This window comes from Marmota marmota, unplaced genomic scaffold (assembly GCF_001458135.2).
Source record: "Marmota marmota marmota unplaced genomic scaffold, marMar, whole genome shotgun sequence".
Classification (NCBI taxonomy): domain Eukaryota; kingdom Metazoa; phylum Chordata; class Mammalia; order Rodentia; family Sciuridae; genus Marmota; species Marmota marmota.
This window is the reverse complement of record NW_026000026.1, coordinates 6,554,952-6,581,947: the sequence shown is the minus strand read 5'-3', so window position 1 is coordinate 6,581,947 and position 26,996 is coordinate 6,554,952. Positions and strand designations below refer to the sequence as shown.

Here is a 26,996-nt window from a genome sequence, read left to right as displayed (position 1 = left end):
TGACTTATCAACAACTCAAAACTAATCTTCTTAACTCCCTTTTATTTTTAGGTACTTTTACCCATTTCCAGTTCCACCCTTACTTTATCAAGTTGAACTTTCTGTGGGAGGACAGCAATTCAGTGGGAAAGGAAAGACGAGACAGGCTGCGAAACACGATGCTGCTGCTAAAGCCTTGAGGATCCTGCAGAACGAGCCTCCGCCTGAGAGACTGGAGGTGAGGAGTAGCAGAGCTGGAGGGCCGGGAAGGAGCCTGTCAAGGTCCTTTTTCTAAGGTTCATTGACAGCTGCCTGTAATTTTTATTATTTGATAGTCTACACGATTTTGTATCCTATATCTTCTTGCCCCACCCCACCTTTCCTTTTTCAATACTTAGCAAGAAAGTCAAATGTCTTCTGGTTCACTCCTGACATGGTTGAGTGACGTGAGTGTGGGGTAAACACATTAGAAAGACTGGACGAGTGCTGACGGTTAGGCTTGCCAGAGTCTGCCGACAAGGTACCAGGTCAGAATTTTTGACCTGTTTTACGAGGTCACTTTTTATTTTGTAGTAGTGGTTGCTATTCATTGTTGTGTAACAAACTATCACAAAACTTAATGGTGATTTGAACATCACTAGGCATTTATTTTGCTCATGAATCTGTGATTGAGTTAGGACTTGGCAGGGGTGGTTTACCTTTGCTCCATGTAGCTTTGGGGACCCACTTTCAAAATGGCTCATGTGGCTGATAATTCAGTGCTGGCTGTCAGCGGGAAGCTAAGCTGGCTTTTTGTCCTGGGAACCTCAGTTCTTCTCTTAGTGAATCTGCAAGAAATGCTTACACTTTCTCAGGGTATGATAGCTAGGTTCTAAGAAGGAGTATCCTAGAAGATGGGAAATGGAAACACCTTCCAGTTTCTTAATGCCAGTGCCAGTATCACTTCTGTTATTTTACAGGGCAAGCTAGGCACAGCTCTCATTCAAGGAAGGAGATAATGGAAGCTTACATTTAATTTTGCTTACCTAGAAATAAAAAAAAATCACATTATTGCTAGGTGTGACGGTGTAACACCTGTAATCCCAGCTCTTTGGAAATCTGAGGCAGGAGAATTGCAAGTTCAAGGCCAGCCTGGGCAACTTAGATCCTGTCTTAAAGAAAGGAGGAACTTTGGGGTATAGCTTGGGGTTCAAATCCCTGGGTTCAATTCCCAGTACTTTACCCCACCCCACTCAATTTATATAAGTCCACCATTTTAACCATCTTAAATGTACAATTCAGTGGCTTTTAGGACATTCACAATGTGTAGAACCCTACTTCTGGATGAGAGGCATATCAAAGAATTTGGGACCGTGTTTTAAAACCACCATGACAGGAAAATGATTCTAACTTTTTGTGACTAAGTAGGAATATCATTTTTAGGAAATCAGTGACTCCATTGCTACTGAGGTGACAGGCCAAAGCTTTAGTGACTTTCTATGGTAGGGTAGAGTTTTATCACAAATTCAGTCACCAAAGGTCTAGAAAGAAAGCTAGTGAGTCGAGAATGTTGAGGTCATGGTTCTGTGTAATCCAGTAGGGATTGTCATCTAAAAATGCCCATGGATGACATTCCACTTTTCCTCCCCAGGTAGCAAAGTCACAAAGAAGATAGTCTTGCCCAGAGCATAGGGCTAAGTGTGTGATGCCAGGTGGGGACGCACATAGACCCTGGGCAGCGTCTTGCTGAGGTCTGACCTATACCCAGCTGGTGGCAGTGTGACAGCCCAGCGCAGGAGGGTGCTCTGTGGCTTCGTGGCTAGCCACACAGGAGCACTTGGTGTTTCTTTTGTTTGCAGTGTTCCCGTTTTCCATCTTCATCACATATCCTAAGTCCAGTGGTCACAAAAGATCAAATAAAAGAATCGGACGGTAACTTAAGAGAAGATGATTTAATGAAGTTAAAAAGAAGAGTCTCTCAGTGATGAGATTTGTTAAAATACCAAAAGGGTAGTGTGGTCTGGGTTATGTTGGAGACCTTTCATCCTTTTCACTTGACTTTGATGCTCATATAATTGCAGTCAGATGGAGTAGGTATTTCTCAGTTCCTTCTAGCCAACAGTTGATAGATGATTGCTGAATGGTGGTGTGTGGGTTGCCTGCATCAAAATCACTTGAAGTCTAAGAAAAAATTCCTAGGCCTACCCCACTCGATTCTAAAGCAGCAGGGCTTGGGTAAAACCCAGCAGTCTGGCTTTCGCTTTTGTTGTTTACTTGCTCTTGGGGTCAATCTAAAGCAGGAGCTGAGAACCATAGCTCCTGAGTATTGTCAGTGCTTCACTGTTGCCCTTCGAGTCCTCCTTGGGAGTGTTCACAACATTGCTACAAAGGGAACGTACCTGTGGGTGGGTGTCTTGGAGTCTGATGCCTGGGCTGGGGCAGTGGCTGTAGCAGATGCTTTCCAGGGCAAGTTCCTTGAAGAGCTTTGCTGGAGTGATGTTTCAGTCTCCTCATGAACTTTGGCTTCCCTTCTCTTTGCTCCTGAGCAGCTCTGCATGGTTTGAAGTAGAGACAATGCCTTTCGGAAGTGTCTGGAAGACAGTGATTGAGAAACAAGGAATCAGAAACTGGGATGAGAGTTTTTCTTAGAAGTAATAAATCACCTAAATGTGCTGCCCCCTTGATTTTGCCAGGCCATCTTGTTGGTGGGGAGCAGGGAGTAAATATAGCCTTTTTTTAAAAAAATATTTATTTTTTAGTTTTCAGTGGACACAACGTCTTTATTTTGTTTTTATGTGGTGCTGAGGATCAAACCCAGCGCCCTGCGCATGCCAGGTGAGTGTGCTACTGCTTGAGCCACATCTCCAGCCCAAGATAACCTTTTTAAAATACAATTTTATTTTTTTTAAAGTAATGCATGTGAGCCAGGTCATGGTACACACTCCTGTAATCCCAGCTGCTCAGAATTTCTGAAGTAAGAGGATTGCAAGCTTGAGGCTACCTGGGCAATTTACTGAGACCCTAAATAAAGTGAAGAAGGTTGTGGATTTAGCTCAGTGGTACAGCCTTTGCCTAAATGCATGAGGCCCTGGGTTCAAACCCTAGTACAGAGGGAAAAAAGAAGTACATATGAATTATAAAAATTTTTGAAATAAAAAAAGGAAAATAAAGAATTTATAAATTTGCTACTTGTAGTTAATCACTCTACATGTTTTGGTGGATGTTAGTACCCACATAAGTAAATACACGCACCTGTGTTATTTCATAAAAATGGGATGATATGGTACAGTAACACCTTTTCCACTAAAGTGTTTATCATGAAAATGTTATTATGTCACTTACTTATAATTCCCTGGGGGACTCCTTTAACACATACCTAAGAAATTTTAAAAATACATATTTTTAGTTATAGATGGACACAATACCTTTAATTAATTAATTTATGTGGTCCTGAGGATTGAACCCAGTGCCTCAAACGTGCTAGGCAAGCACTAAGCCATAACCTCAAGCCCCGCTAAGAAATTTTTAATGGCTGTAATGTTCCATTGTGTAAATATAGCAGTGCATTTTTTCAGGAGGCCCTTGATTGAAAAGCTAGATTATTTGCAGTTTTCCTTATGATGAAATGGGTAGTGAAGAATATTGCTGTAGTGAAATCTTTGTGTCCATGGTATTTCCGTGAGCCATAATCAGAGGAACAGAATTCTTAACCAAAGGCAAGGTGATATGTGGCTTCAGACCCTGCCAATAGGGTGTAAGCAGCCTGTTTTCCCTTGTAGGAAATGATCATGTTACACGTATAGTCAGTTTTGCTGTTGAAAACTTGTAGAGCATGTGATTGCGCAGTGGTCAGTTGCTCCTCTTCAGGAGATAGCTGGCAGAGTAGCATTCTTTGTCCACTGCAGGTTGGTCAGGTCCCTCCTCCACATTATGCAAGGCTTGCAGTGAAAACTCCAGTGTCCTGCATGGGCCCCGCCCTCTAGAGCCTAGTGCAGCGGAGCCATCAGACGTTAACGCGGGTATCCTCAAAAAGCACAGTGAGTGCTAGGAGGGAGGAGTGGCAGGATCAGAAGGGCACTAGTGCTGTGTCCTGAGGTCTCCCCGGGAAAGTCATTTCAGCTGAGACCAAGACAAGTAGAGGTGCAGGACAGCACATTCCCAGAGAGGGAGCAGTGGGTACAAAGGTCCTGAGCTGAGAAGGCTCATGAGGTTTTGTTTTGTTTTAAATATAAAGTTTGTGTTGATAAAGGATGACTTATTCAGCATGTCTGAGCTGTTATGAGCAGGACAGTCATGGCTGTAATATCTGCAGTAGAAAAACCCAGGAGCTATCTTCAGTGTTCATTACTAGGGAAATGGTTAAGTAGATGGAAACATTTATTCCTGGGAGTACCAGGGTGTGGTAGATCTGCATAAGTGGGCATGTAAGGGGGCCAGAATCTACAGTGGTAGGCAGGATACAGGGTTGTTATGCCTACAGTGTGATCCTGCTTATGCTCAAGCAAGCAGAGAACTCCCCAGGTAGGTGTATATGTATGTGTGCATGTGCAAAGTGAATATTTTGAAGGTTATAGCAGACTTTAGATGTAGTTTGATCCTGGTGATAGAAATGAAAGATTTTTTATTAAATTTTTTTAAATACTTTCTTTATTTTTGTCAAAATAAATGAAGGGAACTTTGCTGGTCTTGAGTCCTTATCTTCTCTTGGGACAGGGCTACATTTAAGTAAGACTAAAACTAAAATGGAGTATCTTCACCCTCATGCTGCCAGTATCCAGTGGACCCAGTTTTCACTTTTGAGCTCTTCTTCAAGCCCTTTAAGGAATGATATCACATGACTCTTACTCTTTTTCTGAGATCTTATAAAGAACTAAGGGAAAACATTTTATAAAATAAAGTAAAAGTCACTCTCTCTTAAAATTAGCACATGTCCCTTTGGATCTTTTTGTCCATTTTTATATTATAGCATCTTCAGAATCTTTTTTTTTTTTTTTTTTTTTTTTTTATATTTATTTATTTTTTTAGTTTTCANCCAAAAAAAAAAAAAAAAAAAGACTGGAGACACCATCCATTGAGTCTCCTCTTTTGCCTTTCACTGAACCCAGGTGAGAAGTCAGGATTTTCATTTTCCCATCCATAGTGGAAAGATTGACAGAGGAGGTCTTTTTCAGTTTTTAGTCTGGTTGGAAGAAAAACACAGAGGCTGATGGCGGCCCTCCACAGGCAGTCTTTAGAGGGCACTTGGAGCAGCTAAGTGAGGTCTCAGACTGAGCCTGCAGATGATGGCTTAGTTAAATGTCCTCAAACCCAAGGACTGGTGAGCAAACAATACATTTCTGTGGCAGAAGAAAAGGAAATGTGGAATACTCATTTAGTCTGTCAGGAAGGACTTCCTAAACAACAGTTATCAACAAGAACCTGGGCCATCTCGTTCAGATTAAAAAACAAAAGCATGTGTAACAACATTTTTTCATCTTTTATGATGTTTGACTCCAACATTTATTTCTTAACACTTATCTACAAAATAAGTGGACAAATGTGTGCAAAGGTGATTGGAAGGGAGTAGATCATATAAAAACAACAAAAAATCATTAGATTGATCTTTTTTGGTGTCTATAAATACAAGTGAAAACATTTTGCAGCTGAGGAGCAAAAAAAGATGGTTGTTCTTTCTTCAGCAGCAGTTTGCATCTGTTTGAGAAATAGACAGGACCACACAGGAAGGATCAGAAGTCGTGATAAGCAAGAACCTCTGGTGTTTGAACTCTGGTGTTCTGTAGTGGGTGGCGCTTGGCTCAGGCAGGACAGGAGATAGGTGGGGAGTTGCATATGGAGTGCCCATACTAGGAATGAATGCCTTTCAGACCAGAAGTTTGGGGAAAAAGTTTAGGTTTGCTGTTTTAAAATTCTTGTTAAAATATCAAATGAAATGACTTATCTGTTTATTATGCCTGTTATTTGTAAAAGTGACTAAATATAGAAAAATAAAAAGGGTTTATTGGAGCCAGATAATATTTTTCCTGGCATATTGAGGGTCAAGCATAGTTCAGAGTGCTTTTTCTTTTTCCTAGTGTTGCTTAGATTTTAATACTGGACCGTACACTAGGCAATTGATGTTAACAGTACTTCCCACTTCGTGAAGGGAAGACTAAGGGCCTGCTAAAGGTTCTTCATCTTACTGGGGATGATATTTGTAGATATGAGTCATTTGCTGCCTCCCCACTTGCAGTATTTGGTCCAACCCAGATGATGTAAAAATACATACATACATATATGTGTGTGTGTGTGTGTGTGTGTATAATTTGAGTATTGGAGATTGAATTCAGGGGCACTTGACTCCTGAGCCACATCCCCAGCTCTATTTTGTATATTATTTAGAGTCAGGGTCTCACTGAATTCCTTAGCACCTCACTTTTGCTGAGGCTGACTTTGAACTCAGAATCCTCCCACCTCAGCCTTCTAAGCCACTGGGATTACAGGCATGCGCCACCGTGCCTGGCTATATAAAAAATAATTTTATATATAAACCATGTAAACATAGTTTGTATACTTATTTTATATATAAAATAATATAATCTCACTTTCAAATAAATGTGTATGTCATTTCCTGTTTTGCATTTTTATTTCACTGGCTGGTTTGTCCCTGTTGACATTCCACTAGAAGCAATGGCTTAGAGCAGTGAATCTTAGTCTGGTTGCTAGTAAAGTCACCTGGAAACTCATAAATAAATACTATAAAGTGGATATCCAACCCACAGAAACTTGAATTCATTTGTCTGGCGGCGGCTTCTCCGCCAATTCCTTGGAAACTCCAAAGTGACTCTGCGCTGATTGAGAATGACTGGCTTTAAGGTTAGAACTTGGCACTAGATCCATTATTTTCGTCAGTCTTGTGAAACCTCAGTAGAAAAGTAGCATTACATTATTATAAACCTGAAAACTTTGATTATACGATGTTGATAAAGGCAGGCAGGAGAATGATTTATGTGAACATTCAAAACATAAATTCATACTATAGAGAGTTTATCCATTAAAAGAACATGGCTGGGCATAACCCACTTGAATCAAATGTATGAAATATGATATGTCAAGAGCTTTGTAATGTTTTGAACAACCAATTAAAAAAAAAAAAAAAAAGAACATGGCTGGGAAGGCTACAGTCCCACCTGGTGGGTGTTAACTGCCAGGGGAAGGCTGGTGAGAAGGCTTCACTGCTTTTCTTAAAAAAAAAATGAGCTGGGACTGTAGCTCAGTGGTAGAGCACTTGCTTACCATGTGTGAGGCACAGGATGTGATCCTCAGGGCTGCATATAAATAAATAACTAAAAGGTATAAAAAATACAGTAACATTTTTAAAAATGATGTCACTAGTACTTAATGTGGGTATTTGTTAAATCCGGGATTTTCTGTTACATTGTTATCTGTATCCTTCTGTGTGCTTGAAATAGTTTAGAACTAAAAATAAAAGTTAAGGGCTGGCATTGTGGCTCAGCAGTAGCACACTCACCTAGCATATGCGAGGTTCTGGGTTCAATTCACAGCACCACATAAAAATTAGTAAACAAAATAAAGGTATTGTGTCCAACTACAACTAAAAAATAAATTTTAAAAAAAGTTAAAACAAATTGCATGATCCCAACTACTCAGGAGGCTGAGGCAGGAGGATGGCAAGTTTGAGGCCAGCTTGAGCAACTAAACTCTGTCTCAAAAAAAGGGGGCTGGGGAACACTGGGGGCCTAGCTCAGTGTAGAGTGCAAGGCCCTCGTTCCATTCCTAGGAATGTAAACAAACAAACAGCTACACAACCATAACAGCAAAAAACTACTAATTGGACTGCAGAATGAGCAACACATTTGAAAATTGGGATATATGCATGGCTCTTGAGGTCTTCTGTCAGCTTCAGCCCCTTTATTTCCACATTTTGTTCTGGTTGCACATAAGGAGAATGTTTGTGTTGACACAGCTACTTAGCATGAGCAGACTTTTTCTTTTTTTCCAAACAACTTAAATTAAAAAAAAATCTTTGGACACTCTTGAAATAGCTGTCAGAAGGCTTTCTTATGCATAAAAATGAATTAAATTGGCACAAGTTAATGTTTTGACAGTCTCTAGTGTATTAATATTTGTTAGGAAGCACATACCTTTTTGATAGTTGCTTTTTTAAAAATTGAGATGAAGTGTACACATGGAAATTTTTTCAGTGTACAGTTCAGGGGCATTAAATAGATTCTCAGGGTTGTGCAATCATAACTGTCTATTTTCAGAACTTTTTCATCATCCCAAATAGACACTGTACCCCTGAAACAGCAAGTTCCCACTGCCCTTCCCCCGTCCCTGGCGTCCGCTGTTCTGTCTGTGCATCTGCCTGATCTAAGTGCCTCCAGTGGACATTTGTTCTCCCGTCTTGGCTTTTTTCACTTACTATCATGTTTTTAAGGTTCATTCATGTTGTGCAAGTTCCAAGTTTTGTTCCCTGTGAAGGCTGCATTTTGTATTTAATCATGAATATTCTCCATTTTGTCTGTCTCCTCGAGTGCCAGTGGACACACCGGGTTTTTACCTTTCAGCTGTGGTGAACGAAGCTGCAGTGAACAGCGGTACAGATTCTGTTCAGGGCTCTGCTCAGGTTCCTGGTGTACACCTTGAGTGGGACTGCCGCATCATAGGCCGTTCTGGGCTTCACTTTTTTTTGGCGGAGGGGAGGGGAGGAGTACCAGGGATCGAACTGGGGGGGGGAGGCACTCGACCAGTGAGCCATCCCCAGCCCTATTTTGTATTTTATTAGAGACGGCGTCCCACTGAGTTGCTTAGTGCCTTGCTGTGCTGAGGCTGGCTTTGAACTCTGATCCTCCAGCCTCAGCCTTCCAGGCCACTGGGATTATAGGCGTGTGCCACTGTGCCCGGCTGGGCTTCGCTTTTGGATGGAGCACCCAGCTGCTCCACAGCAGCTGCACTGTGTGCTGCCCCTTCATGTCCACCAGCATTTGCTCTTTTCTGCGTTTTTGATAGTAGCCATTCCTGTGGGCATGAAGTGGCGTTTTATCATTTTGTTTTGCATTATTCTAGTGACGTTGAGCATGTTTTTAAATTTATGTCTTTTTTAGCTGTAGGTGGACACAATACCTTTATTTTGTTTATTTATTTTTATGTGGTGCTGAGGATTGAACCCAGTGACTTACACATGCTACGCACTGTACTACAACCCCAGCCCATGAACATAATTTTTAAAATACATTGCTTTGGGGCTGGGGATGTGGCTCAAGCGGTAGCGCGCTTGCCTGGCATGCGTGCGGCTCGGGTTTGATTCTCAGCACCACATACAAACAAAGATGTTGTGTCCGCCGAAAACTAAAAAATAAATATTAAAAAAAAAAATTCTCTCTCTCTCTCTCTCTCTCTCTCCCTCTCTCTCTCTCTCTCCATCTCTCACTCTCTCTTTAAAAATAAAATAAAATACATTGCTTTTTTTCCCCCAAATATTTATATTTTAGTTATAGGTGGACACAATGTCTTTATTTTACCTTATGTGGTGCTGAGGATCAAACCCAGTGCCTCATGCATGCTAGGCAAGCACTCTACCTCTGAGCCACAACCCCAGCCCACTTTGCTTTTTTTTTTTTAAAGTTTAAAATCTATTTAAAAAACAAACTTTAGCTGGTGTGGTGATGCACACCTATAATCCCAGTAACTCAGGAGTCTGAGGCAGGAGGATTACATGTTTGAGGCCAGCCTCAGCAATTTAGTGAGGCCCTAAGTAACTTAGCAATGTCCTGCCTCAAAATAAAATGGCCTGGGGATGTAGGTCAGGGGTGGAGCACCCCTGGGTTTAATGTCCAGTACCAAACAAACAAACAAACAAACAAATAAATAAATGAATTTCAATCCCGTCTTCTGTGGAACTGCAGCCTCCTAAGGCTCCTTGTGTGTGAAGACTCTTGGTCGTGTCTTGGGCGCCTGTGGAGCCAGCTCCTCAGGAGTCTAACCCAGGAAGATGGCTTAAGCCCAGGAGTTCAAGGCTGCTCTGCACAACATAGTGAGATCTTGTTAGAAAGAGAAAAAGGCATCTTCCTGCTTAGGGTTAGTGGACCATCAGAATGTTACGGGAATACTGAAGAAGCTCAGAGTAGTGAGCCCAGGTTGGGAAGGAAAGCACCACCGGGAAGGAGAGAAGGACTCATGAATGGCATAGGGGATGAGTTCATTTTGTCTGGAATTATACTCTAGATTGTAGCAATTTTTTTTAAAACCTAGGTTTGTGTTCTCTCTCTCTCTCTCTCTCTCTCTCTCTTTCTTGTTTTACTTTTTTATCACAGCTGGATGTGTTCATCCAGTGTGGTTGGGAATCTACCTGATAAAATTGAGGAACTGTCACCTTGGATAGTCTTGCCCTATGTAGCGCTTTCAGCTGAGAGTCCTGCCTGGTAATCCTGATCTTGGAAACAGGACTTTACAGATTCTCTGACAGAAACTCAGAGGCAGTAATGTGAAGGGCAGCTGTTCCTCTGCATGTTTGGGCACTTTGCTGTCGCCAAGCTCATCTAGTTTCTGGTGCCATTGCTGCAGTGCAGTGTAAAACCTGGGATCACCTCGCAGAGGGGATGTCCCTCCCTGCTCCTCTCTGGTCCTGTTTCTGGCTGCAGGGCTGTAAAAGCACCTTGTTATAAAGATAGACTCTCTGTCCTATGTTGAGGACAAGATTTCATTAGTTTGCATCTTGAATTTTGCCAGTACCTGAGTATAACATGGCAGTTATAGCTTTATGGGATTTTATGGCCAAACAAAAAGCCCCCATGTGCACATTCCACACAGACCTGTGTGTTTGACTCTCCCCAGTAGTGGCCTCGGTGCTCGAGTACGTTGGAGGTCACGTCTTAGACAGTGCAGGTGTCTCGCAGCAGCGCAGTTGGCTGATTGATACCACAGGTCTGCTGTGTGCGCCTTGTTATGGTGGATCTCTGAGGTACTTTCTGACCTATGTTGGACAGAGTCCTTTTTTTTAACCTTTAAAATTCAGAAACACATGGTACACATGTGACCTTGGTCACTGGTTTACTGTTAAGTCCATAAAGACAAGGTTCAGTGCCTTTAAGGTTTATTACTGAGGCTGGAATGTTAATGCTTTTGATAAAAGATAACTACTAAACAGTTATTCTTCTTTTAGATGAATGGAAGAGAATCAGAAGAAGAAAATCTCAATAAATCTGAAATAAGTCAAGTGTTTGAGATTGCACTTAAACGGAACTTGCCTGTGAATTTCGAGGTAAGTTTATTTTTCATGTAGGACTTTGTATTATAAAATATTGTAGAATTCCTCATAGGCGTGATTCCCCCCCAAGTATCATTTGAATAATATAAAATGTGAACCTCCACATTTAAGATTCAGAGTTTCTGTTCAGCAAAGCAGTGTTATTAATTTCTCCTGGAGTCTTTAACCTAGGGGTGTCCTTGGCTCTGTAGCCTGGCCATGCGTGGCCTCAGCTCGTCTGTGAACGTCCTGAGGTGGCTGGCAGAATACTGGTCTCTTTACTCACATACTCTTTAGGACAGAGGGTTCCTTGCATTCATCAGTCTTAAAAGCATCTTTTCCTCCAAAATATTGAGAATTTCTTTTAGTGTCCCAAACAGCCTTATCAGTAACTTTGAAAAAGATACTGGTTTTGTCATTGTCCATGTCTGCCCCCTGCATCATCTGTTTAAATCACTTTCATTGGTTGTTGGGGATTTTGTAATGTAAAAGCAATTTTAGGGGCTGGGACTGTGGCTCAGCGGTAAAGCACTCGCCTAGCATGTGAAAGGCCCTGGGTTTGATCCTCAGCACCACTTAAAAATAAATAAAGGTATTGTGTCCAGCTGCAAATTTTTTTTTAAAAAAGTGTCTGATTAAAATAAATAAATAAATAAAAGCAATTTTAAGGGTTCCTTGTTCAAAATTGAAAATAAAATTCATTTAATGTTTTCTTTAGAAACAACGTAGTCTGTCCATAGACTGGGAAGGTAAAGGAGGATTTTTTTTTTTCTTTTGAATTTTCCCTTATGGTTTGATGCATGGCAAATTTATTCTTCTTGATCCCATACTTTATCATAGAATTATTTTTGCAAAGCCTATGTGAAGTTTATTATCCTGTAAAATACTTTAGCTTTGTAGCCTCTTTTGTAGTTACAGGTGACCCTCAGATTTCATTGCCTGTCTTCAACTCTGTACCTTCTCCTCTCATGTGCTAGTACCCTGAACTCACCCCATATTTATTCCCTCACCTGCCCCTGAGTGAGGCCAATTTCTGACCTACAGCCTTGGGTGCTTTCTGCTTGCCAAGCAGGACTGGTCTGTGTGCGGGGATCTTCCTTGTCCCCTCCATTGCCCCGACACCTCCCTCTACCCTCCCTGGCTCCAACAAGCCAGAGGAGGCTCTGTTTCCTCCCTCCTGGGGTAAGAGCCTCCTGCTCCTGCAGGCCTTGCCACCTTTCTCCTTATGTTGGGGCAGCAGACACGGGGTCGGGGAAGAGGGGAGATGGGACGACTGGTTGTTGAGTAGGGACTAGTTGGGACCTGCACCCCAAAGTATTCACAAGACCTCCCTGGGCACCTGTTGTAAGAGAGGGAAGAAATATCCCTTTTCTCCCCTGCTTAGGGTTATTATGACAGGAAAATTTTTTTTTTAAAGATTGGAGGGAGGTGTGTCAAGACTGGGAGAGTGGAGATGCCTGGCCCCTCACGTCATCTCAGGGTTAGAGTTGACTGCTTGTGGGGAGGGCCTGGATTTCTGTGAAGTTTGTCACCTGCTCACAAGAGTTGCTGCCCTGCCTGAGAGTTGTAGAACTTTCTGGAACTTTATGCCGTTCTGTGCATTTTCTCTGTGGAGTCTGGGGTGGGGACCAGATTGCTTCTCACCTCCATTTTTCTTTGTCTTTCAGATTTGTCTTTGAAACCTGTGTTAAGGAATGTGTAACGTTTAAGAAGTAGTCACATAAGACAAATTGTAGGAGTGCCCTCTGGTGGTTAATATCTTTTAATTTTTTTTGGTAGTTGTAGATGGGGAGAACATGCCTTTATTATTTATTTATTTTAATATGGTACTGAGGATCAAACCCAGGGCCTCACATGTGCTAGGCAAGTGCTTTGCCACTGAGCTACAGCCACAGCCCGGGTTAATATCTTCCTAATTAATACTTTTAAAACAGTTTGTTGGTGGCACAGAGTTTGTAATATGAGTACTTTTCATTGTGTAACTCCTATGTCAGGAGGTTCATATTCTTTATTACATTGAGCAAGGACTCTATTTTGCATCTAGAAGATTGCCTGGTGCATATATCAGATGCTTAGGAACTGTTTCCTGAATAAATTAACATAGTAGTCAATTTTTGATAAGATTTTGGTTGTAAAGTCTGTCATGTAGGAAGATAGGTTAGGGGTTGATAGGAGAAGGCAGGAGCCATCGAACAGTGTTTTGGAAAAATGAACGCAGCCTGCCTTTGATGGAACGGCTTGGCTTGCGGAAGCTGTGCAGACCTCACAGGCCCTGGGCGTGCCCTCGCTCAGGGCAATCACACCCCCGAGAGCCCCAGGAGGTCCTTAGGAGATGGTGAACACACTCCTTGGGGGACAGGGGCTGTGATTTTGAAGTGAGCCATAGGGTTGGCTACCCTGTGATTTCAAGTCTGGTCTGAGGATGTGGAAAGCATTGTTCTGGGAAGGAATATTCCAGAATCTAGGTGTCGTCGTAAGGGGCGCCTGAGGAAATTTTTTGGCAACCCCTGCAGGTGCCTGTGTAGTTTGGTTCTTCGTAACACCTCCTTTTCCCTGAAGGGAATGGGCTTTGAAGGGGACAGGCTTTGGGGCTGTGGTGCCTCTTGACCCCCTTCAGCCCTGCACAGCCAATTCTTGGGCTCAAGCTCTTTCCTGGACAGTTTTTCAACCTTTTATTTAAAAAAATTTCAAACCTATGGAAAAGTTGCAAGAACAGCATAGTGAATGTGTCCTTCACTAAGATTCAGCAACTGTGAACATTTCACCACATCTCCTTTTCTTTTTCTGTAATATTGTTTTAGTTTCCATTTTTATTTTTGCTGAATCATTTGAGAGTAATTGTCAGATATGATGCCCTTTATTTCCAATATTTCAGCATGTATATTTTAAGAGTAAGAATATTCTTTTAAAGAAACACAGTTAGTTGCCTAATAGAGTAAATTCAGCACTCTGCACTACCATCACCCACACATCGTGTGTTCATGTGTGGCCACTTGTCCCAGTGGTGTCCTGGATAGAAATCTTTGCTGCCTCTAGTGTTCAACACAGCGCCTCACCTCAAATTCAGTCAAAGTCTGTTTGCTCTCCTTTAACCTCTGTCAGCTCCTCAGTCTTTGACGACTTGGACATGTGTAGAGGTCACTTGTAAAATGGTCCTCATTTGGGGCACATCTGATTGCTCATGCATTATGTGTGCTTTGGCCGGACACCTCAGGAGTGATGTCGGTCCTTCTCAGGGGTCACATGTTGTCTGTTAGTTTTAGGGCTCTACACCAGAGGTGGGGATTCTGGAGGCTCTGCCCTCCCAGCCTCCCCTATAGCTCCTGGCAGTGAGGATCCTGGAAGCGTCGCCCATCACTGTGTTCAGGAGGATGATCTGCGTTTATGCATTGACGTTCCACTATCAAGAGAACTTCTTCACCCTCTCTTGCATTATAGCTGAATAGATGTGTTTCTTTTTATTTTATTTGGGGTATTTCTCCTTGTCATATTCATTCATTTTGATGCCCAGAGTGCCCCTCAGGCTGGCTCCTGTGTCCTTTGACTTGCTCCATCACCTTGTTTGGTGTGTGGAGGGTCGGTTTCTTGAGGTAGTTTATATGAAGTCACCCTGTTTCTAGCGTGGTGTGTTAGGACACGTGTACATAGTTGTGGGCACATGTCCATCAGGATGCAGGACATCTCTTATCCTGTCAGCCTCTGGTGGCTGCTAATCTGAATTCTGTCCCCATAATTTTGCCTTTTTTAGAATATTATGGATATATATGGTTTTGGTTTCACATGCATGCCATGTTTTTGAGCTCCCTCCAGATGTGTGCATTGGTAATTTATTCCTGAGTAGTAGTCTTGTGTAAGAGTGTGAAACAGCCTAAGCATTGTCCAGGAGAGGGGCATTTGAACAGGTTCCTTTTTGGGGACTGTTAAGAATAAAGCTGCTGATATTCTTCTGTAAGTTTTCTTGTGTACATGTGCACTCAGAATCACTGAGTTATAGGGTAGATATTTTAACTTCAATAAAAAATTGCCAGTTTCCCAAAATGACTGTACCGATTTGCATTCTAACACTTAATATTGTAAACCCCCCTCTCCATCCCCAGCATGGTAGGCAAGTGCTCTGTAGCACTGAGCTGTATCACTGGTCTTTAAAAAATTTTATTAGATACATATCTGAATATGTATCTGCCAACTTTGTGGACATCAGGTTTTCTTCTGAGACCTTTATGGTTTTAGCTTTCACATTTAGGTCTGTGATCTAGGTCTGTGATCCAAGTAAAGTTTTTTCTTTTTTAAAATTACAGGACAGGGCCTCACTGAATCACTCAGGTTGGCCTTGAACTTGCCATCCTCCTGCCTGAGCCTCCCAGGTCACTGGGGTTACCAGTGTGTGCTGCTGCACCTACCTGAGTCCAGTTAATTTTTGTTTATAAATCAGTGATCACGGCTCAGTCTCCCCAGCACCTTGCCGTGTGGATATCTAGTACCTCTTTTAAACTTTTTGATTGCTTTTGTGTTTGCTGAAAGTTAAGTGACTATCTCTGTGCAGTCTATTCCTGTACTTTGTTCTGTGGATTTGTTTGTGTATCCTTACTCAATATTATGACAGTATAGCTGCTGTAACTTTAGAGGAATTCTCGGAATCTGGTAGTGTAAGTCTTCTAATGTTGTTGCTCTTTTTTTAAGTGTCGTGGCTAATGTACATTGGATTTGGTTTTTATTTTCCTTCCATGTGATTATGTGATCGCTTCAGTATATAGTCATTTCTGTTGATACTCAATTTTAGGTCTCCTAAAATTTGTTTACCTAGCTTAAAAACAAGTGTTAAACACAAATGGTTCCAAAATTTCAAAACTACACAAAAGATGTGTCTCCTGCAGTGTGTCTCCATTCTGACCCTCCCACCTGTGGTAGCTTATTGTTGATTTCTGCTTTATCCCTCCTGTGTGTCTTTTTGCAAAAATAAGCATATAAACACGTGTGTCTATATATATAATTTTTACGTATTTGTGAATACATTTATAAACCTTTTTTCTTAGAGTTAAATTACTAGACCGTATACTCTCTGACTGTTCCTTTTTTCCACTTAATATATGCTGGAATTCACCTTCTATCAGGGCTTAGAGATTTTTAAAATTCTTTTTTACGGTTGCTTAGCAGCCAGTATTTAGCAAGCTCTGTCTTGGCTGGAGACTCCGAGCAAATAATAAACTTGAACTCTGTGCTGCAGTGATTTCTGGGCTTTTCTGGGCCAGCTTCTGCTGGTTGCAGTGGCTCACACTGAATTCAGGACCTTGGGGAAGATGTGAGCCATTCTGATGGGGTGGAGTGAAAAAGTCCCCCTTTCAGGCCTGAGTGTTTCAGGCTCAAGAACATAAACCAGTTTGAAAAGTAGGAAGAAAGGGAAGGAGAGGCTTTCAGACCCCGGGGCTTGCTGTCCTGCTGTAGATGTGCCTTCGTTTTGTGGTCCCTGTCCTGGTGCCCTTGACCTGTGTGCTTCACGAGGAGAGAGTGTGCCAACCAGTGTGCCCCACAGCTTCTAGCAAGCATCTGTCACACTTTCACTCAGTCTTTCCCTCTGACACAGGTGGCCCGGGAGAGTGGCCCGCCCCACATGAAGAGCTTCGTGACCAGGGTTTCGGTTGGGGAGTTCGTGGGGGAAGGGGAAGGGAAGAGCAAGAAGATTTCCAAGAAGAACGCGGCCCGTGCTGTGCTCGAGGAGCTCAGGAAGCTGCCCCCTCTGCCTGCCATGGAGCGTGTGAAGCCCAGGATCAAAAGGAAAACCAAGCCCACAGGCAAGGTGCGACCCTTTCTGAACAAAGGGCCACCATCATTGCCCCACGGGGTGGAGGGTTAGAATCCTGGTGGTGGCTTCTCCAGAGCCAAAGGGGCAGGACTAAAAGCACATGCTAGGCATGATAGACACTTTACAGATGCCACACAAGAGCCACAGGTCAGGTAAAGACAAGGCCACTGAGTGGGTGCCTGTGGGGCATATGGGTGAGTGGTGGAACCTCTGTGCAGTGACAGCTCTGGTCCTGAGGTGGTGGGAGGGACATGTGAGGCAGGTGGGGAAGGAGTTTACTGAATGCTGCTTCCTTTTGGATTTTGAGCTCTACTAATGGACCTGTCAGAACATATTGATCCCTCCTCACAGCCAGAAGAGGGACAGGGTTCCACTGGGGGACGTGTATGAGTGCTAGGATTTTCTTCCTTAAACATTAGCATTACACTCTTTCCTTTGTGCTTAAGGGGTCCTGGAAATGCTCCTGGTAGTGGAATGGATGAGTAGTACTTGGCACAGAAGCAGGCCAACAGGCAGGAAGTAGGATTCTTAGCTTTTTCCCATCAGTTGGAGGTTTTTTTTTTTGTTTGTTTGTTTGTTTTTTAAAGGGGCAGGACTAAAAGCACATGCTAGGCTTAAAAAAAAAAAAAACCTTGGTGTAATGGTTTCTGGATTTTAAGTCATTGTTAGGGAAGCTGGAAACCATCATAGTGTGGTGGTCTGTCCTCCACATCTGTGTTTCCCATCCATGGAGTCCCTCAACCTTGGAACAAAAATACTTAGGAAAAAAAATGTCTGGTGGCATTATACAGAGCTTTTTCCCTTGTCATTCTTCCCTAAACAATACAGCATAGCACCTCTTTACATGGTATTTGCATTGTTATAAACTGTCTAGCGATGATTTAAAGTTCGGGAGGATGTACAGAAGCTCATGTGCACACTGCACCATTTTACATAAGGGACGCGTGCAGGTGGAGATTTTGGTGTCCTTGTAGGATCCGGGAACAATCCCCTGCAGATACTGAGGGACAACTGTACAGATTTCTGGGGAGTTTTAGAAATGGGAGTTTTAAATTTTTCTACCTCTTTATTTACTGTCATATATGGAAACTTTTTAAAGAGCAGGCACTCAGCTTGGTGTAGTGGCTCATGCCTGTATCCCAGCTCCTCTGTAGGCTAAGGCAGGGGATCGTTTAAGGCCAGCCTGGGCAACACAGTGGAAAAAAGAAAGCAAGCCACCATTGCAGCGATGCTCGCCTATTCAGTGAGATATTGATGTTGCTTTGGTAAGACCTCACCTCCGGGTGATCAGAAAGTCATAAACATCTGATGAATTCTGAGCCATTAAGTCAGTGTAAGGTCTCATAGCTCCCGTCACATGCTGACTCTGAACCAGCCGGGTCTTTCTTGGGAGCAGTGTGGTGCACAGTTTCTCCGTATAGTGTTTCTTCCTCAGCTACAGACAAGCCCAGAGTATGGCCAAGGAATGAATCCCATCAGCAGACTGGCCCAGATCCAGCAGGCCAAGAAGGAGAAGGAGCCGGAGTACACGCTGCTTACCGAGCGAGGCCTCCCCCGTCGCAGGGAGTTCGTGATGCAGGTGGGTGGCGTGGCTGGGTCGCCCTTCTCTGACCACAACCAGACCCTGTATAAGTCCAGTCCAGGGGCTGGGAGCTTTCCTGAGGAGGCCAGTCCACTCTGCCATCACGAAGAATGTGCTGCTTGCAGTGATGTGGCAGTTTAGAGATGCCCACTGGCCGCTCACCTCAGGTGCTGCCATGTCCACGGGAGGAAGGTGGAGAGAGCGCTGGGCTGGTGGGTTCTGGGTGAGTCTTTCTTCCTCATCTCCTTGGAGGTTTATGATGATCTTTGCAGAAGATGACTAGTACATGTACTATCGACAGATCTGTTCCTGCTCCGTGTGCAGGGCCTGGACCATGGGGTTGGCTCTTCCTTAGACTAGGGTGACGCTCACAGGGGCACGGAGGGTTTCTCCTTGTGCTGGGTTTATTAAACAGTTACTTCTCATGGGCACCTTAACTTACTTGCAACCTAAATTTAATTATTTTCTAATGAAAAACAGAATACAGCGGTCTTTCCCTATTCTGAGGTTTTACTTTCTGGAGTTTTACCATGGTCACCCTGGGTCTAAAAATATTAAATGGAAAATTCCAGAAATAAACAATTTGTAAGATTTTTTTTTTTTTAAGAGAGGAGAGAGAGAGAGAGAGAGAGAAGGAATCTTCTTTGTAGATGGACACAATACAATGCCTTTATTATTTTTTTTATGTGGTGCTGAGAATCAAACCCGGGTCCCACCTGTGCTAGGCGAGCGCTCTACCGCTGAGCCACAATCCCAGCCCAACGATTTGTAAGTTTTAAGTTGCACACCATTCTGAGTAGCAGGGTACCTTGAGCCATTCTGCTCCATCCCAGAAAATTCTTTTGTCCAGCGTACGCACGGTGTATACTCCACCTGCTCATTCACCATGTAGTAGCCACCTTGATTACTAGATGGACTGTCATGGTGTCAGGGCCTGGTGACTGCAGTGTTGGGCGTCCACTGAGGGGTTGGAATGCGCCTTCTCAGTTAAAGGACCTGCTGCATTTGACTCTTGTGTGGCAATTTGCAGCTCATGAACTGTCTGTCATCCTGGTGTTTCTTCTGCCGTGTCAGGAGACAAGAGGAGATGAGCCTCACATTCTCTAAGAGGAAACCACACTTTTTGGAGAGAATCGGTTTGCCCGAGACAGGTGGCTGGGAGACAGCCAGATGGGAATCAGTCCTAGGATCCTCTTCTACCAGGGAAGGGTTTCCTTGATCCTGTCCTTGTGACATTGTGCTTTTGGTTTTAGCTGCCAGGTACCTTGGTCAGCACCAATTTAGGAAGAGGGTGTAAGCAGGTGTGCCAGAATATGTTTAGCAACCAGCTTTTAGGGAAAGGTGGCATGGCCGGAAGGAGGTGCCTAGGCAGATGTCTCTAGAAGTACATGCACATACATTTGGGCATACTCTAGATTCCACTGATGGAAAGGGGTGCGGCACACAGCTTGGATAGGATTCTCTTTTATTTGTTTGTTTGGGTTTTTTTTATACATAATGGTAGAATGTATTATACTCTATGTATCACACATACATAGAGTATAACTTCCCATTCTTGTGAAAGTTATATTGTCGTGTGTTCATATATGAATATAGGGAAGTTACGGAAGACCCATCCCCCCTCCCTCACATATAATTCTCTTTATCATAAATTTCATACACCTAGAACTTCACTGTGAAAATCACCAACACCAGTGTAACAAAATCAGCACTTAATGCTTTATTACAAGATCCGGTTTAGCTGGGCGCACCTGTGATTGATCTCAGCTACTTGGGAGCATCACAAATTCAAAGCCAGCCTGGGCGACTTAGCAAGACCCTGTTTCAAAATTTAAAATAATAAAAAGGGCTGGAGATATAGCTCAGTGGTAGAGTGCCCCTAAGTTCAGTCCTCAGTACCAAAGGGGAAAAGAAAAAACAGTATCCAGTTTAGCAAAGAGGTTTGCTCATGTTATTGACAAATCCATAATTTAGATTTTAATTCTAGCATGAATATTGGTTGGTTGATGGTTTTGTTTACCTTAATAAATAAGATGAAAGGAAAGCCATGACGATGTAACTTTGCCCATTTATAAATGATCAGTGCTTTCTCTGCTGAACTGGATAACTTTTACAGCCTAGCAAATGCTTCAGTTTCTTGTAGAGTTTAATGGCTGCAGACTTCACATACTTTTAAACTTAATCTGCATTAATAACCTTTTCTCCAACACTTTTAAGTTCAGAATTTGTCAGTAAATAACTTAATATCAAATAGGAACACTGGTGGATGTCTGTGGTGCATATATTCCTACAACAGCTGATTGCAAGTTTTTAGCACCTCTGGTCTTGTAGTTGGGAAAAGAGATGTGCAGTGGCAGACAGGTGCACTGTCGTATCCGACTTCCTTACGTTGATATGATGATGGGCAGCCCCTCAGGAGCAGAGATGGCTGAAATGTAGTCAAGTGGGAAGTGCTGAGTTTTGAGTATTCAGTATCTCTGTGAAGTATACGCTTATGTCATCTACGGTTTCATAAAGGCCATGTTTAACAGCCAGCTCTCCAAATTCCAAGATATTCAGTAACTGGCTCCCGTGGAGTGGGGCAGGCAAGCTGCAGAGCAGCCTGTCAACCCTGCCATCCAGCTTTGCCCGTTGCCAGGTTCCTTGGCCAGCATGCCAGCCCTTGCCTGCTTGTTGCTGAGGGTAAGCACTGCCTGTTCTGACTGCCTTGTTCAGGTGAAGGTGGGAAACCACACTGCAGAAGGAACGGGCACCAATAAGAAGGTGGCCAAACGCAACGCAGCTGAGAACATGCTGGAGATCCTTGGTTTTAAAGTCCCACAGGCCCAGCCCACCAAACCTGCGCTCAAGTCAGAGGAGAAGGTAAGCGCTTAGGGTCCTGCTTACAGCATGGCTTCCTCCCCAGCCCTGGGAACCCCGGCACCTGCGGGGCAGGCCCAGGGCGAGGTGTCCTCCTCCTCCTCCCTGTAGCGGAGCCACTCTGCCAGCAGCCTCTGAACAGTTTGGACCAGATAGTGCACTTGGGGATTTCCTACCCAGGGGCTCCAGACAAGGCTTGGGGCCAAGCACTTATGTGTCAGTGTCCTTGCAGTCTGTGGAGACTTCACTGGAGGGCAGCTTGTTCCTGTCAAAGTTTGTAGGATGATGGGGCCTGACTTTAAGGAGGGTGATTCTGTCATTTGTGCTTTGAAAGTGAAGCCTACAGGAAAGATTGATAATGCTTAAACTTCTGTTGTGGAGAAGGCTTTGGTTTTTCTGGGCCAGTGAGCTGGTGTGATATTAGGCCAAATCTGTGGGATTGGGAATTCTTTTCTTTTAATAGAACACAAGATGAAAGTGATTCCATATTGAAAAATGCCAGCACAGCCTTGGATGCCCTCTTATTTCCAGTCACTGACAACCTGTTGGGATAAACCTGAAATCAGGTGTAGCCACTCATCTCTGCCAGTTGTATTGATAAAGGCCACACAGTTCATCATTGGGACCCCAAACATTTGTCTTTAGAGTTGGTATTTGGGTTTTTCATTTCAAAAATCTTGTAGAGCATTCATTAGCATCCTTATCTTGTTAGTTTTCAGAAACGGATCAAATTTTAGATAGCAACATCCCCCACCCGCGAAGTGTTACCTTAAGAAGTGTCATCTGATTCCTAGATTGGGAATCGGCTCCAGGAAACAGTCTTGATACGTGGTCAGCTTCCATCTAAGAGCTCCTTTCCCACTTGGATCTGCTCCGACAGACTAGCACCTTCTTCTGGTCAAGCCCCCCACCTCCACCCCCACCCCATGCTCCGAGGGAGAGCAGCTCTGCCTGTGCGGGGCTGTCGCCACCCTCGGTGTTCTGTGGATGGGCAGGGTTTTCCAGCTGAAGACCTCGTTTGAGCCAGTTGGGTTTGTAGTTCTGGGTAGCAGGAACTGCGATGTCAGTGGCTTCATTTATACTCATACCCGTCCTTCTTTCCCCCCCTCCCATTTAAGACACCAATAAAGAAACCAGGGGATGGAAGAAAAGTAACCTTTTTTGAACCTGGCTCTGGGGACGAAAATGGGACTAGTAAGTGTGATCTTCGTGTGATCCAGATGTGGTCCTGGGGATTGCATGCTTCCTGAGTGAGCGGTGTGACTCGCAGTGTCAGCAGCTGTGGCCCCCTTGGAGCTGGGGTGGCGGGCAGTGGGTGCAGTGTAGGGCGTCCTCTGGTGGTGTACGTGGGTTTGTGTTTATCTGTGTGTCCCTCCTCAGGTAATAAAGAGGACGAATTTAGGATGCCTTATCTCAGTCATCAGCAGCTGCCTGCTGGGATTCTTCCCATGGTGCCCGAGGTCGCCCAGGCCGTAGGAGTTAGTCAAGGACATCACACCAAAGATTTCACCAGGGCAGCTCCAAATCCTGCCAAGGCCACGGTAACTGCCATGATAGCCCGAGAATTGTTGTACGGGGGCACTTCACCCACAGCCGAGACCATTTTAAAGAATAACATCTCTTCAGGCCACGTACCCCATGGACCTCTCACAAGACCCTCTGAGCAACTAGACTATCTTTCCAGAGCCCAGGGATTCCAGGTAACTGGTAGGCCTGAGGTGGGAGGGCTGGGCTCCTCTCAGAAATTGAGCTTCGCACTCTACGCAAAATCAGACTCTTGCTGGGAGTGAGCTCAGTACTAGAGCGCCGGCCTAGTGTGTGTGAGTCCCTGGCTTCATCTCCATGCACTGGGAAAAACACAGAAGGAAGAGTAAAATGAAGTTCTGTGCCCCGGGGGTGGGAGGTTGGGGGGTGGGCAAGCAGTGGCTTGGCAGAAGGGTGATCCTGGACAGGGAAGGAGGTACAGCCAGAGTCACAGGCCTGTAGGGAAAAAGAAGGGCCTTGTCCTTTCATAATACCATTTTCAAGATCTAAGCAATCCTAAAAACAAAGCCTTTAACCTTTAGTGGTAGTTGCAACAGATCACCTGAGCTGACCCTTTGACCATTTGGGAAGGTCACAGCCTCTTCCATGCCAGGCATCCTTAGTTGGTATCTTCTAGGTTCCTGTAAAATTCTGGGCTGGTCCCTGAGCATCCAGGTGGGTGGTGGTGGTCACAGTAGGTAGGGTGTGTCCCAGACGCTGGCCAGGAGCTGCCACCCTCCCCTCATTCATGCTTGCCACCTCCCTGCCCTGGCCTCAGTTCTCTTTCCCCCTCCAGGTTGAATACAAAGACTTCCCCAAAAACAACAAGAACGAATTTGTATCTCTCATCAATTGCTCCTCTCAGCCACCTCTGATCAGCCACGGTATCGGCAAGGATGTGGAGTCCTGCCATGATATGGTACGTCACCCCTGACCGGAGGGTTGGTGAGTGAAGCTGAGTGGTTATGTGGAGCTTGTCCTGGCCTCGGGGAGAGGGGAAGCCACTCTTCCATAGATCTCGTCAACAGCTGCTGGACAGTGCCTGTCTGTGAAGACCGACTTGGCTGGCTGGGCGGGTCTCTTACTCTGTCTTACCTGTCAGGTGGCCTCGCCCTTCGCTCTCCCAGGCTGACCTGAGGGTTGACTGGGACCCTGGGGCTCCTCCTGAGACTGACTGTATTTACTTCATTCCCCACCGGCTCTGGGAATCGGGGTCCATGTCCCGGCCGCTGTGTTAAGCCCCTGTTCTGGTGTTCTGTTTAGATGAGTTTGTTAATGAGAAACACTAAAACTGAGAAAAGGGATTGGCTAACAAATCGAAGCTGTGGCAGTTCACTTAATGGAATATAATGCATGCATCAAATTAATGTCTGAAGATCATGTAATAAAAAGGAAAACGCACGTTAGGCTTTTGTTTGAAAGTAGTATAGAAAATTCCTGTAGTCTGGTTACAGTAAGGTGTTAAAACTCCTAAGCGGCTCTCTGGAGGCTGGGCTCAGTGGTAGAGCAGTTGCCTGCATGTGTGAGGCCCTGGGTTTGATCCTTAGCACCGCATATAAATCAATAAAATAAAGATCCATTGGCAACTAAAATATTTTAAAATACTAAGGAATTATTTCATAAAATGAACAGAGGTTGTGATTCAGTGAGGTAACTGTGACTAATCTATTTTATTAAATGTGTGTTTCAAATTAAAAATTCAGACATTTTCTTTGGTGGGTCCAGTTTATGAAGTTGCCTCATGTTTGCTGGGGCAGCAGGAGACCCCTCCTTCCCTGCTGGGGTGTCCTGCTGGAGCTGCCCCCGCCATGGCTGTGGTTTCACTCTCCCTTCTCTCCCCCTTAGGCTGCGCTGAATATTTTAAAGTTGCTGTCTGAGTTGGACCAACAAAGTACAGAGACGCCAAGAACAGGCAACGGGCCAGCGTCCATGTGAGTGAGCCGCCCGGCCCCCACCTGCATCTGCGCCCCCGGCTGCTGGCTGGGAAGCTGCCCCTGCCCCGAGCGTGCTCTCCCACCCACCTTCTTTAGGCGGAGTGCTGCTTGTTCTGGGTTTGCCACATTCCATGGCTCAAAGCTGAAGTGTTCCTAAGGGTGCACAGTGGCAGACCTGGCCCTGCCCCGTCCCCCGCTCTCCTGCTCCCCCAGGGCTCGCGTGTTCATTAGTTGTGTAGCTCGCGCTCTCACCGCCCTGAGGCGAGCGTCCTCTGTCCCCCCTGCTTCCTTCACTCACGGGGTTGCTGGGAAGCTCTGCTCTAGCCTGGCATCGCCAGCGGGGCCTGCCCTGGTGGCCCTGGGGGTTTGCTGAGAGCAGTGTCCCCTCAGCACAGGGCTCTCACTTCAAAACTGGTGTCATTTTCATTTTTCCTTCCTTAAAGGTGTGGGAGGTGCTGAACATTTTCTGGCCGTGAACCATTTTGAAACCCAACATATATACTGAACACACTGAAACTGCTTTGAAAATTTGGAATTTCTGATACGTCCAGTGGGCTGAGAGATGTGGTGGGTCAGAGGCGGGCGGCAGCATGGAGACCACAGCGACCCGAGGTGGCCAGCGGATGAGGCAGCTGCTGGGGGAGAGGCTCGTGGGCATCCAGCGGCGGCTCGGTGCTTGGCCTTTTTTTTTTTTTTGTCTCTCTTTGCTGTGTAAAAAAGAAACAAAACATGAACGTTCTTGTCCTGGTGACTCAGACACTTTGGGACAACCCTGGACAGCCACGCTGGAGAGAGGCCCTAGACTGGCCCCAGAGCTAACAGCACCAGAGAAAATCCAATGCTTCCTCCTCAGCTGACCTACCTTCCTAGCGGGCCGGCCACCCACCGCCTACGTCGTGCCCACCCTGAACACCACTTCCTCCCCAGTGAGGCCTACTCTTCTTCGTTTCATTATTTTCTTTTGATTGATATGACACTATATAAAGTTTTCATTTGAGAGTTTCTCAATTGTATCTAGTTATATAGCACAGTTTAGAAACTTGTCTGAGACTGACTTTATCAGTACCTAACCGGCAAAGATCATATCCATGTGTGTGGTTATGCGTTCCTATTTCATTGGACTAACCCAGGACCCTTTCAGTAGTGCAGGTTGTGGCCCTCTGGTTTAGCTGAAAAAGTCCTGGACTTCTCAGAAAACTTGATGAAGTCTCCCACAGTTGTATAAATTGGACAATTTAGGAATTTTAAACTTTAGATGATCATTTGGTCCTTTTCTATTTTATTTTTATTTTTGTTAATGCAACAGGACTTAAATAAATGAACTTTGATCTTTGTTTTAAAGATTATAAAAAAATTGTGTCTATCCATCTGGCTCTTGAGGACGTTTAGCTTTCACCACACTGCGGGGTCGCGCACACGGGCCCGCAGCTGACTCTCCTCGAGTGCTTGATACTGTTAATGACATCTCCGTGTTGGGCTGAGAAGAACGACCGTTTGTATATACAGCTGTGTTGCTTTTGATGCTGTGCTGTTGTACACACAGACGTGTGCACAGAGTCTGCTCTGTCCTGGTGAAGAGCACGTAGCCCTGCCGGTTCAGTACTGCTTCCACCTGTTGTCACGCTGGAACTTTCTCCCCATGGAATGTAAGTAAAACTTAGTGTTTGTCACCAATAAATGGTAATACTAAATTTTTTTTTAATTTATTTTTAAATGCCAGTATGTTAGGTTGGTCTCCTTCCAAGTCATCCCTCCCCTTTTTTATTTTTAAGAAAAAATGATTTGTAATGCTTGTGATTCCCTCTGGGCAAAATCTGAAGATCTAAGATAACTTTATATCAAACCATTGATCAATAAACAGCTACTAATGAAGTTTCTGGTCCTGTTGAGCAGTAACTGAAGAAGCCAGGGAAGCTGTGACTGGGGAGAGGGAAGTGAAGTGTGCGGGACAAGGCCAGCCGGGGAGCACATGGGAACACTTGGTGCAGGTGCCCTCCAGCCTGGTAGCTGGTGGTTAAGGGGCAGCTGGTGGTTCTGTTGACATTCATTCATTTCTGTGGTGCTGGGTATTGAACCCAGGGGTGCTCTACCACT

At 44.4% G+C, this 26,996-nt stretch overlaps 1 protein-coding gene across 15 annotated transcripts in view; it reads left to right on the top strand.

The window, feature by feature from the left end:
* Stau1 (staufen double-stranded RNA binding protein 1) overlaps positions 1-26,774 on the top strand; it is a 53,191-nt gene extending 26,417 nt beyond the window's left edge. For 9 of the 15 annotated variants that reach the window (XM_048810825.1, XM_015479388.2, XM_015479370.2 and 6 more), the window contains 10 exons: positions 52-217; positions 11,120-11,218; positions 16,767-16,997; positions 18,439-18,582; positions 21,301-21,447; positions 22,563-22,638; positions 22,825-23,144; positions 23,765-23,887; positions 24,814-24,899; positions 25,346-26,774. In XM_048810825.1, the coding sequence (XP_048666782.1) occupies positions 52-217; positions 11,120-11,218; positions 16,767-16,997; positions 18,439-18,582; positions 21,301-21,447; positions 22,563-22,638; positions 22,825-23,144; positions 23,765-23,887; positions 24,814-24,899; positions 25,346-25,361 (1,408 nt within the window). In that variant the 3' untranslated portion in view covers positions 25,362-26,774. The remainder of the gene's footprint in view (positions 1-51; positions 218-11,119; positions 11,219-16,766; positions 16,998-18,438; positions 18,583-21,300; positions 21,448-22,562; positions 22,639-22,824; positions 23,145-23,764; positions 23,888-24,813; positions 24,900-25,345) is intronic. The other 6 variants (XM_015479361.2, XM_015479415.2, XM_015479395.2 and 3 more) reach the window with 2 other exon arrangements.
* The last annotated feature ends 222 nt before the right edge of the window (positions 26,775-26,996 follow it).